At 57.7% G+C, this 11,586-nt stretch overlaps 2 protein-coding genes across 6 annotated transcripts; both read left to right on the top strand.

Moving 5' to 3' along the window:
• The first annotated feature begins 178 nt into the window (after positions 1-178).
• On the top strand, positions 179-4,416 carry CENPB (centromere protein B). Of its 3 annotated transcripts, none has more exons than XR_004032958.1 (2): positions 221-2,404; positions 4,195-4,416. XR_004032958.1 is itself a non-coding variant. In XM_030825584.1 (1 exon), the coding sequence occupies exon 1, from the start codon at positions 430-432 to the stop codon at positions 2,230-2,232; it is 1,803 nt and encodes a 600-aa protein (XP_030681444.1). In that variant the 5' UTR covers positions 179-429; the 3' UTR covers positions 2,233-3,069. The 3 variants fall into 3 exon arrangements, 1 of the variants encoding a protein (XP_030681444.1); XR_004032959.1 differs by lacking the exon at positions 4,195-4,416 and adding an exon at positions 3,799-4,185; XM_030825584.1 differs by lacking the exon at positions 4,195-4,416 and having other exon boundaries at positions 179-3,069.
• Positions 2,327-10,037, top strand: SPEF1 (sperm flagellar 1). 3 transcript variants are annotated; one of them, XM_030825586.1, is made up of 7 exons: positions 5,700-6,019; positions 7,412-7,523; positions 8,187-8,343; positions 8,548-8,587; positions 8,729-8,789; positions 8,994-9,117; positions 9,224-10,037. In XM_030825586.1, the coding sequence occupies exons 1-7, from the start codon at positions 5,911-5,913 to the stop codon at positions 9,329-9,331; spliced, it is 711 nt and encodes a 236-aa protein (XP_030681446.1). In that variant the 5' UTR covers positions 5,700-5,910; the 3' UTR covers positions 9,332-10,037. The 3 variants fall into 3 exon arrangements, with proteins under 3 accessions (XP_030681447.1, XP_030681446.1, XP_030681445.1); XM_030825587.1 differs by lacking the exon at positions 5,700-6,019 and adding an exon at positions 2,327-2,404 and having other exon boundaries at positions 8,994-10,037; XM_030825585.1 differs by having other exon boundaries at positions 8,994-10,037.
• The last annotated feature ends 1,549 nt before the right edge of the window (positions 10,038-11,586 follow it).

Here is an 11,586-nt window from a genome sequence, read left to right as displayed (position 1 = left end):
AGCAGGCCGCAGCGCCCCCCCGCGGTATGTCCTGGCGGCGGGAAGGGGGTGGGCGCGGAGGGCTGGGAGGAGGCGCCGGGCATCCCCGCGCTTCCCGCGAGATCCCGCTCCACCCGCTCCGCCCGCTCCGCCCCGCTCGTCGTGCTCCCAGCTCCCCTCGCCGCGGCACTTCCTGCCTTCCGCGCCCGCGCCGCCCGCCCTCGCCTGCGCCCGTCGCCTGCCGCCCGCCGCCCGGCGACGCGCCCGCCGGCGCCCCCGGAGGTGCCCCCGGCCCGGCCGGGTCATCGCCCCGCCGCCGCGCCCGCGAGCCGCTTTGTCTCGGGCGGGGCGCGCGGGAGAGGCCGCCAGGTGCCCCCCGCCACGGACCCGGGCCCCCCGCCCCGGGGCGGCGGCGGCGGCGCCGGGCCCCGGGGCGGGGGGCGCGCCGGGATGGGCCCCAAGCGGCGACAGCTGACGTTCCGGGAGAAGTCACGGATCATCCAGGAGGTGGAGGAGAATCCGGACCTGCGCAAGGGCGAGATCGCGCGGCGCTTCAACATCCCGCCGTCCACGCTGAGTACGATCCTGAAGAACAAGCGCGCCATCCTGGCGTCGGAGCGCAAGTACGGGGTGGCCTCCACCTGCCGCAAGACCAACAAGCTGTCTCCCTACGACAAGCTCGAGGGCTTGCTCATCGCCTGGTTCCAGCAGATCCGCGCCGCCGGCCTGCCGGTCAAGGGCATCATCCTCAAGGAGAAGGCGCTGCGCATAGCCGAGGAGCTGGGCATGGACGACTTCACCGCCTCCAACGGCTGGCTGGACCGCTTCCGCCGGCGCCACGGCGTGGTGTCCTGCAGCGGCGTGGCCCGCGCCCGCGCGCGAAACGCTGCCCCCCGCACCCCGGCGGCGCCTGCCAGCCCTGCCGCGGTGCCCTCGGAGGGCAGTGGCGGGAGCACTACTGGTTGGCGCGCTCTGGAGGAGCAGCCGCCGTCGGTGGCCGAGGGCTACGCCTCGCAGGACGTGTTCAGCGCCACTGAGACCAGTCTATGGTACGACTTCCTGCCCAACCAGGCCGCGGGGCTGTGCGGAGGCGACGGACGGCCGCGTCAAGCCACCCAGCGCCTAAGCGTCCTGCTATGCGCCAATGCCGACGGCAGCGAGAAGCTGCCCCCGCTGGTGGCCGGCAAGTCGGCCAAGCCCCGCGCAGGCCAAGCCGGCCTGCCCTGCGACTACACCGCCAACTCCAAGGGTGGTGTCACCACCCAGGCCCTGGCCAAGTACTTGAAGGCCCTGGACACCCGAATGGCTGCAGAGTCTCGCCGGGTCCTACTGCTGGCCGGCCGCTTGGCTGCCCAGTCCTTGGACACCTCGGGCCTGCGGCATGTGCAGCTGGCTTTCTTCCCGCCGGGCACCGTGCATCCGCTGGAGAGGGGAGTGGTCCAGCAGGTGAAGGGCCACTACCGCCAGGCCATGCTGCTCAAGGCCATGGCCGCGCTAGAAGGCCAGGATCGCTCAGGCCTGCAGCTGGGTCTCACGGAGGCCCTGCACTTTGTGGCTGCCGCCTGGCAGGCAGTGGAGCCTTCGGACATAGCCGCCTGCTTTCGTGAGGCTGGCTTTGGGGGTGGCCCTAATGCCACCATCACCACTTCCCTCAAGAGTGAGGGAGAGGAAGAGGAGGAGGAGGAAGAAGAAGAGGAGGAGGAAGAGGGTGAAGGAGAGGAAGAGGAGGAGGAAGGAGAGGAGGAGGAGGAGGATGGGGGGGAAGGAGAGGAATTGGGGGAGGAAGAGGAGGTGGAGGAGGAGGGTGATGTTGATGACAGTGATGAAGAAGAGGAGGAAGATGAGAGCTCCTCCGAGGGCTTGGAGGCTGAGGACTGGGCCCAGGGAGTAGTGGAGGCCGGTGGCAGCTTCGGGGGTTATGGTACCCAGGAAGAGGCCCAGTGCCCTACTCTGCATTTCCTGGAAGGTGGGGAGGACTCTGATTCGGACAGTGAGGAAGAGGAGGACGATGAGGAAGAAGATGATGAAGATGAAGACGATGATGATGATGAGGAGGATGGTGATGAGGTGCCTGTACCCAGCTTTGGGGAGGCCATGGCTTACTTTGCCATGGTCAAGAGGTACCTGACCTCCTTTCCCATTGACGACCGCGTGCAGAGCCACATCCTCCACTTGGAACACGATCTGGTTCATGTGACCAGGAAGAACCACGCCAGGCAGGCAGGAGTTCGGGGTCTTGGACATCAAAGCTGAGTCACTGGACCTAGCTGTGCCCCCAGCCTAGATTGGCAGCACCACCCCAGGGCAGAGGACTCTCTGGGCACCCGCTGTGCATGGAGCCAGAGTGCAGAGCCCCAGGTCCTTCAGTAATGCTTCCCCTGGCCCTGCAAAAGGCCCAGTCACCTCGGCCAGGCCGGGGGCTGAGGTCAGCCTCACTGCCTGCTTATTGCCTCTTTCTCAGAATCCTCTTTCCTCCCCATTTGGCCCTGGGCTCAGGGGACCAGGTGGGGCGGGTGGGGAGCTGTCCGGTGCTACCACACCGTGCCCTCAGTGGACTAGCCACAGCAGCAGCCAGGGATGGGCCCTGGAGGTTCCCGGCCGGAGAGTGCCTCTCCCCTCTGCCATCCACACCAGGTCTTTGGTGGGGGGGGACCCCAAAGCCATTCTGGGAAGGGCTCCAGAAGAAGGTCCAGCCTAGGCCCCCTGCAAGGCTGGCAGTCCCCACACCCACCCCCCAGGCCGCCTTGAGAAGCACAGTTTAACTCACCGCGGGCTCCTGAGCCTGCTTCTGCCTGCTTTCCACCTCCCCAGTCCCTTTCTCTGGCCCTGTCCATGTGACTTTGGCCCTTGGTTTTTCTTTCCAGATTGGAGATTTCCAAGAGGCCCCCCACCGTGGGAGTGACACAGGGCGCTTCCCTTGTGGGCAGCTGCAGGCCCCATGCCTCTCCTCCCTCTCTGGCAGGGCCCCATCCTGGGCAGAGGGGCCTGGGGCTGGGCCCAGAGTCCAGCCGTCCAGCTGCTCCTTTCCCAGTTTGATTTCAATAAATCTGTCCACTCCCCTTTTGTGGGGGTGAACATTTTAACAGCCAAGGGTGCATCCTTCATGGTCTGGGCTTGCGTCTGTCTTGGGGGACATATTCGTCCTGGCTCCCTTTGGTCCTTGCTCTGGTGGGACATGGAAGCAAGTGTTGAGAGGGTTGCCCTGACTGGAAGAGGGGCAGGAGGAGACCTCAAGCTTGGGGTCACTTGGCTGGGGCAGGAGGGAGGGAGCCATCAGTCTCGGGGGGCAAATCAATATGCACGTGGGGACTAGGCCTACCGAGGCTGGTTTGAAGGCCTTTGCAGGAGTGGGGTCAGGACAGAAAGAAAGGAGTGTTGGGGCAGCTTTTGGGGTCCAGATTGGAGTTTGGAGGGGCATACAGGGCACCCTTTGGTTTACCTTTGGTGCCTTAAGAGGGAACCCTTTAGGCCTTTCAGTGATTGGCATCTCCAAGCCTGGTGGCCACCTCTAGGCACAGTGGCAGGAGGAAGGTGAAATTGCTAGGAACAGGTTGCAGAGGATGGTTGGTAACTCCCTGTGCAGTGCCTTCGGGGGGGCCCCCAGTACAAAGGTGAGGTCAGGTCCATTTGCTGATCCTACCCTTTTTCCTTTCAGAGCCAGCCCCTCCCTCCCTACCCCTCCCTCACTGAGGCCCTCAGGCCCCAGCGGTTCCAACCAGGGGAGGGCCTGGGCTTGAGCATGGCTGGCAGCTCTGGGCCCCAAACCGGTTTTCCCACCTCACCTGAGGCTGGCACATCACTTCTGTGTTTCCTTCCCAGCCCCGGCCCACCTTTACCACCAAGTTTCTCCTCTCCAACACTGGGAATGTTAATGAGGGAGTATCCAGTTCATCTCTTGTCCCTGGCCTGCCCTGGTTATGGCCCCTTGTGGAAAATCAAGACCACTGTATATGACTTTAAAACAAGAAATAGGGGTGACTTCCACTCTTGACCTGCACTTCTGGCATTCAGGAATCCCCTCCAGGCCTTGAGGGCTTTGAAGCGACAACAAAAAGTAGTTGGGATCCCCCTTGCCACCACCTTCCCGCCCCAAATCCGAGCCCTGGAGTTGGAGACCAGAAGGCCACAAGGAAGCCCCACCTGCTCTGGAGTGAGCAGGAGGAGCATTGCCTGCTTGCCCAGGTGCTCCTGTTTAACCCAGCTACGTCACCGCAGGTTGCAACAAGGCGAATTACTTCCATTTGTCTCCTGTGAAAAAGAACACTTCTTGCTGGAACTGAGACTGTCTCATTAATGATAGCCCCTGCTCTGTGCTAAATGCTTTAGTTGGTCACAAAGCCCCTATAAGGTAGGTAAAGCCATGAGAAACCAGGCAGAGGTCTGGTCAGGTGCCCAAGGCCACACCATTAGTCAAGCTCTCTTCCCATCCTGACTCTAGAAGTACCTCTTCACTAAGGAGGGACCCACACTCCTAACCCTCCTAAGGGTAGTGCTGTTTTGGAATGGAACTGGGTACTGCAATGAATTTCTTCTCTTTTCTTTTTTTTTGAGACGGAGTCCCACTGTGTCGCCTAGGCTGGAGTGCAATAGCGCGATCTTGGCTCACTGCAACCTTTGACTCCTGGGTTCAAGCAATTCTCTTGCCTCAGCATCCTCAGTGGCTGGGATTACAGGCATCCACCACCACTCATGGCTAACTTTTTTGTATTTTTAGTAGAGACAGGGTTTCGCCATGTTGGCCAGGCTGGTCTCGAACTCCTGACCTCAGGTGATCTGCCCGCCTCGGCCTCCCAAAGTGCTGGGATTACAGGCATGAGCCACTGCGCCTTGCCTGAAATCAATTTCTTTTTTTTTTTTTTTTTTTTGAGACAGAGTCTCGCTCTGTCACCCAGGCTGGAGTGCAGTGGCGCAATCTCGGCTCACTGCAAGCTCCGCCTCCCGGGTTCACGCCATTCTCCCGCCTCAGCCACTCCGAGTAGCTGGGACTACACGCGCCCGCCACCACGCCCGGCTAATTTTTTGTATTTTTAGTAGAGACGGGGTTTCACCATGGTCTCGATCTCCTGACCTCGTGATCCGCCCGCCTCGGCCTCCCAAAGTGCTGGGATTACAAGCGTGAGCCACCGCGCCCAGCCAACCTGAAATCAATTTCTGATCCATGGAAGAATAGCTCACTGACGGGAGATGAGTGCTTTGGGACAAATAAGTGAGAACCATTGTCATTTCACAAAGGAGGAAGTAGAGTTAAGAAGTTAAATGACCTGCCAAGGTACTGGCCTTGAACTGTGGTGTTCTCCCTGGGAGTCTGGGTTACCTATTAAATACCTCACTAGAACACTGCTGGGAAGGGTGAGTGGCAATGGCCCCATGAGCATAGAGTTTTGGAGAGGGACAAAGCAGGAAGCAGTTGTATCACGCAATCCATTTGGGTGGCAGATTATCAACAATGCACCCCCAAATAAAGCTGACAAACATTGGAGTGCTCCCTTCATTTGGGACTAAAGGGCTAAAGGGTCAAGAAGGGGAATCCCCACTCTAGGGGTGCAGATGCAGGAATTCTGGGGTCCTGGTTGGCTTTGGCTGGTCCCAAAATGGATGAGTGGCTGGTCACCAGGTGGCGTGGGCACAGAAGTGATGCTTTCTTGGGAAGAAGGGCAGCTAATCGCCTTTTCAGAGCTCGGGCCTGAGAGGAGGTAACGGGGAGGGGATGAAACTACAACTCCCAGAAGTCTTTGTTCCCAGGCGAGTCGGGGATGGTTTCCATGGTTTCAGAAAACAATATGGCCGCCCCCAGCTGGGACGTGAGTCTCTGGATTAGGCAGGCAGAGGCAGTTATGGGCTTCTGTAGTGGCGAGAAAGGAAGCGCATGAAGGGTCGTGAGGCTGGGGCTGGACCCGGCACCGCTGGGGCGGCCAGGCCTTGAGGACGCCAATGGCGAGCAGCGTGGACGAGGAGGCGCTGCACCAGCTGTACCTGTGGGTAGACAAAATCCCTCTGTCCCGGCCCAAGCGAAACCTCTCCCGGGACTTCAGTGATGGAGGTGTGTGCCTCTGTGTGTCTGCATGTTCTGTCCTGTATGTTCGTGTGTAACGGGTCTCTATGCAAACTCTTTGTGTTTGTGTGCTTGTGGGAGTGGGGAGGAATCTGTCTCCTGGGACTTCAAATTTTAGACGTGTGTGCTTGTTTTCTATTTGCATCTGTGTGTGAACGATGTGTGTCCATATATGTATGTCTACATGTTCTATCCTGTGTGCATGTGGGGGGGTGTGCCTCTAACTCCCTCCAGGGACATTAATGATTAAGATATGTGTCTGCATATGTATTTGTGCATTTCTGTATGTGCTAACTCATTGCTATGTGTTCTGTGTCTTGTGGGAGTCTGAGCATGTGTGTGTTCATATGTGTGTTGACATGTTTAGTTCTGTATTGGGGGGGTCTTGTGTGCATGTGTTTCTTTGTGATTGTGAAGGTGTTTGTGTTTCTAGGAATGTCTCCCGGGGTCTCAATGACAGAAATACTTATCTGTCATCTTTTCATGTCAAGTACTTCTATGCATCTCTGTATCTGTATATTTGGGGAGGCTGTGTGCATATGTGGCTTTTTGTGCTTCTGTTTATGTGCGTTCTACATGTGTGCCTATGTGTGTCTAGCATGTGTTTGTTCTATGTGTCTACACATTCTGCCCTATGTATCTATGTGTAGGAAGATCTTATCACATGTGTCTCTGCTTATGTGAGTCTTTTACTCTCCTGGAACTTTGGTGTTGGAGTGTGTGTGTGTGTGTGTGTGTGTGTGCGCGTCATTCATCTATGTGAATTCCCTGGGCTCCTGAAAGCCTGTCTTGGAGACTCATTCTCTTTTTTTTTTTTTTTTGAGACAGAGTCTCACTCTTGTCACCCAGGCTGGAGTGCAGTGGCATGACCTCAGCTCACTGCAACCTCCACCTCCTGAGTTCAAGCGATTCTTCTGCCTCAGCCACCCAAGTAGCTGGGTTTACATGCACCACCATGCCCGGCTCATTTTTGTATTTTTAGTAGAGACGGGGTTTCACCATGTTGGCCAGGCTGGTCTCGAACTCCTGGCCTCAGGTGATCTGCCCGCCTCAGCCTCCCAAAGTGTTGGGATTACAGATGTGAGCCCCTGTGCTGGCTGACTCATTCTCTACTAGAGGACCAGAGACTCAGTATTCCCTTCCCTAAATTAATGGGGAAGGGATGCAGCTCCTCTGAGGTATGCTGGAGACTTAGTCTCCTCTACCTATCACTAATCTTAATGTCTTTGTCTCCCTCCTTATCCTTCCCCTTTCTGCATCTCCACCCCTCCATTGGGTTCCACCACTCTGCCATGCCTGATTCTCCCACCCCCACCTTCTCTCACCTCCTCCTTCCTTACCCATGCCCCCACTTTCCATGTCTGCTCCCCTCTCCCTCAGTCCTGGTTGCAGAGGTCATCAAGTTTTACTTCCCCAAGATGGTGGAGATGCACAATTATGTCCCCGCCAACTCTCTCCAGCAGAAGCTCAACAACTGGGGTCATCTGAACAGGTAGCAGAACACCTGGGTGCAGGAGTGGGAATCTCCAGCCCCCACCCTGGGTTCCCGGGAAGGACTACCCCAGCCCCATCATCTCCTATGGTCTTCTTTGCCCAGGCTGAGACTGTTTTGATGGCAGGGTGGGGAGGGTCAACGCAGACAGAATTCGTCCGATTACAAAATCAAGAGACTCTTTTTTTTTTTTTTTTTTTTGAGACGGAGTCTCACTCTGTCACCCAGGCTGGAGTGCAGTGGCGCAATCTCGGCTCACTGCAAGCTCCGCCTCCGTGGTTCACGCCATTCTCCTGCCTCAGCCTCTCCGAGTAGCTGGGACTACAGGCGCCTGCCACCACGCCCGGCTAATTTTTTGTATTTTTAGTAGAGACGGGGTTTCACTGTGGTCTCGATCTCCTGACCTCGTGATCCGCCCGCCTCGGCCTCCCAAAGTGCTGGGATTACAAGCGTGAGCCACCGCGCCCGGCCAAGAGACTCTTCTATTTGGAAGGAGGCAAGGAACCTTGGGACACCCACACAAGGAAGCTCAGATGCGATGTGCTTTCACTCCCCCAGGGCTGTGCACTCAGAACTGCAACCACCATGCCCCTTTCCCTCTCCCCCATCCCCTCACTTCATTTCCCCAGGACCCAATCTGCTATCCCTGTGTCTACCCCTCAGGAAGGTACTAAAGAGGCTGAACTTTTCAGTACCAGATGACGTGATGCGCAAGATCGCGCAGTGTACCCCAGGCGTGGTGGAGCTGGTGCTCATCCCGCTGAGGCAGCGCCTGGAGGAGAGGCAGAGGCGCAGGAAGCAGGGCGTGGGCTCCTTACAGGTGCCACCCCGCTCAAGCTTCTCCCACTGCTCTGGGGGCTGGGTGGGGGGCGCTCCCTAGACCACACAAAGGCCAGCCTGGGTGATAAGTGTCGGGGAGGGTGCTTGGCTAATAGAGCCTGGCCTGGGGGCCCGTGGAAGGGACATGGGGCTCTTTGGGGATGACTGAGCCCGGGCTTACAGCGGACCCCCGGGGTTCTTTCAGGAGCTGGCTCCCCAGGATGGCAGTGGCTACATGGATGTGGGTAAGGTGGCCTTTTCCATTTCTCCGTCCTGGGTGTAGCTTTCCTTCTGTTCTTCCTGTCGCTTGTGAGAGTGGAAGTAGGGAGGGGGAAGCAGGAGAATGAGACTCCAGCACAGTCATTCCTCCACTTGCCCTGTCTCAGGTTTATCCCAGAAGGCCCGAGGTGAAGATGCCCCGGACCCCCAGCGAGGGGGTCAGCTCAGGTAAAGAAGCTGGGAGTTCCGACTTCACCAGGCTGGTGATCTCTGCACACAGCTGGGGTTGGGGGGCACAGTAGGCTGAGCCCGAGACAGTCGGGAAGCAGGAAAGGGGCTAGAGGGAGAGAAGGGAAGGCCTGGTCGAGGGCACTGGAAGGGTAAGTGTAGGGCCCGAGGTCCAAGCCTCCGCTAAGCTGCTTCCCACCCCAGCTGGGACCGGCCGCCGGTGCCTCGGCCTCCAGTATATAACCAGGAGTTGCAGGGCGACCCAAGCTTCGTCCTCCAGATCGCTGAAAAGGAGCAGGAGCTGTTGGCCTCTCAAGAGACCGTGCAGGTGAGGGGTCTAGGAAGGCTGCGGGTGGGGGCTCGTGGCCAGCAGAGGCCTGGCAGGAGAGAGCAGGCCGCCAGGCTTGACCCCTGCGCTGCGCGGCGCGGCTTAGGTCCTGCAGATGAAGGTAAGGCGCCTAGAGCACCTGCTCCAGCTCAAGAATGTGCGGATCGAAGACCTCTCCCGGCGGCTCCAGCAGGCGGAGCGTAAGCAGCGGTGAGCGGCGGCCCGGGCCGCGCGGGGACGCCCCGGTACCCGCAAGAGCCCCGACGCCGCGCCCCACCCACCCACCGATGGACAGACCATTGGGAGGGCGGAGCCCGCTGCTCTCACGAGCCTCTTGGAGCCCGAGTGCCCTCCTTCCTTGGGATGGGTGAACGTGGGAGGAGATGGGACAGAAATTCTAGGAGCGGAGGCCCGGGACTGAGCCGCCTCCTCCCACTCCAGAGATCCTGGTCAGGAGAATGGACCGTTTTCCAGAGCCCAGAAGCCACGTGCAGAGACCTAGCCTGCCCCCCAAAGCAGTGTCCAACACCTTGGTCCCGGCCTTGCAGCTCCCGGCGCTGGGCCTTGGGGGGCGGTCCCTTGGCTCTGTCAACACCCCCAGTATCAGGTCCCCGCCCAGCTCTGAGGACGGCGGCGTCTCCATCCAGGCTAGTTCCCCATGCTCAGCCATGGGGAAATCTGCCCCGGGCCTCTGAGGGGCTCCCCTGCCCCTCCTGGGAGCTTACCCGGGACCCACCTCGGCGACGGAGACCGCAGCAGCTGGAGAGGAAGGGGTGAGGAGTGGGATCGCCAGGAGTAGGGAGGACATTGACAATGTGCCTGTAGCAGTCGCTTCTCCCTCCTCGCGCACGGAGTACTGAGGGGGAAGGTTTGAAGGATACGGCTCAGGGCTGCCCCATTAAAGTTAGTGTTGTGTTCTATTTCCTGTGCGTGCCTTCTCTTTCTGCATAGATCTCTGAGGGGATCCAGTTTCTTCTTCCCTTGTCCTCCATCTCCCCACCCCCGCCTTGAGTGAAAGAGCTTTCTGGACCCAGAGTGGATCTCATGTTGTGGGTGGCTGAGTCCTGTGTGGCCACAGCTTGGTAGGTTGATGATATCACCAGGGGTCAGGTTTTGCACAGGATGACAGCCTAACTTCTAACCCTGGCCTTAGATTGACCCCCAAACCCACCCTCACAGTGTTCTCCAACCTTGTCCAAACCCAACCCCAAACCAGGCTTCAAATTCTTCCCAAATGTGGCCACTCACTCGCCCTCAACCCTACTTATGGACTGACCCCTAACTCGGCCCTCTGTACGACTCCAACCCTGTCCACAGACAATCCCAGCTTCAATGGATTGAGGCCAAGCTTTATTCCCAACCCTGGCCAATACACTGCAGCCATGGCATGACCCTAACTTTAACGGTTTTCTGACTACCAGTAATGTGGAACATTTGTAAATCCTGAGATCCAGCTGGGCATGGTGGCTCAGGCCTGTAATCCTAGCACTTTGGGAGGCCAAGGCAGGTGGGTCACTTGAGGCCAGGAGTTCAAGACCAGCCTGGCCAACAGGGTGAAAACCCATCTCTATTAAAAATACAAACAATTAGCCAGGCGTGGTGGTGGGCACCTGTAGTCCCAGCTACTTGGGAAGCTGAGGCAGGAGAATTGCTTGAAGCTCGGGGGGCAGAGGTTGCAGTGAGCCAAGATCGCACCACTGCACTCCAGCCTGGGCAACAGAATGAGACTCTGTCTCAAAACAAAACAAACATCCTGAGATCTAACAATTCTATTCCTAGGCATATACCCAGCACATACCCAAGGGAAACCTAGGCTCTTGTGTTCTGTGTTCTGGGAGACATGTTACAGCAACGTTCATAGCAACACTCTTTTTGTTTGGTTTTGTTTTTTTTTGAAATGGAGTCTCACTCTGTCGTCCAGGCTGGAGTGCAATTGCACGATCTCGGCTCACTGCAACCTCCATCTCCTGAGTTCAAGTGATTCTCCTGCCTCAGCCTCTGAAGTAACTGGGATTACAGGTGCATGCCACCACATCTGGCTAATTTTTTATATTTTTGGTAGAGACAGGTTTCACCATGTTGGCTAGGCTGGCCTCGAACTCCTGACCTCAAGTGATCCACCTGCCTTGGCCTCCAAAAGTGCTGGGATTACAGGCATGAGCCACCATGCCTGGCCCATAGAAACACTCTTTGTAATAGCAAAAGAAATGAAAAGAACCTGTATACATTATCTCTTACTGTGTAGCAAATTACCACCAATTTAGCAGCTTAGAACAACACATACTTATTATTATATCTCACATTTTCTGTGGGTCAAGAGTCCAGGCCAGGCTTGGCTGGGTCCTCCACTTCAATGTTTCCTACAAGGCTGCAAGCAAAGGGCCAACAGAACTGCAGTCTCATCTGAAGGCACAACTGGGGAAGGATCCAGGCTTCCAGGCTTACTAGGTTGCTGACTGAATTCACTTC

This window comes from Nomascus leucogenys, chromosome 13 (genome assembly GCF_006542625.1).
Source record: "Nomascus leucogenys isolate Asia chromosome 13, Asia_NLE_v1, whole genome shotgun sequence".
In the NCBI taxonomy this organism is placed as follows: Eukaryota; Metazoa; Chordata; class Mammalia; order Primates; family Hylobatidae; genus Nomascus; species Nomascus leucogenys.
Note: the sequence above shows the minus strand (reverse complement) of the source record. Positions and strands in the feature narration are given on the sequence as shown.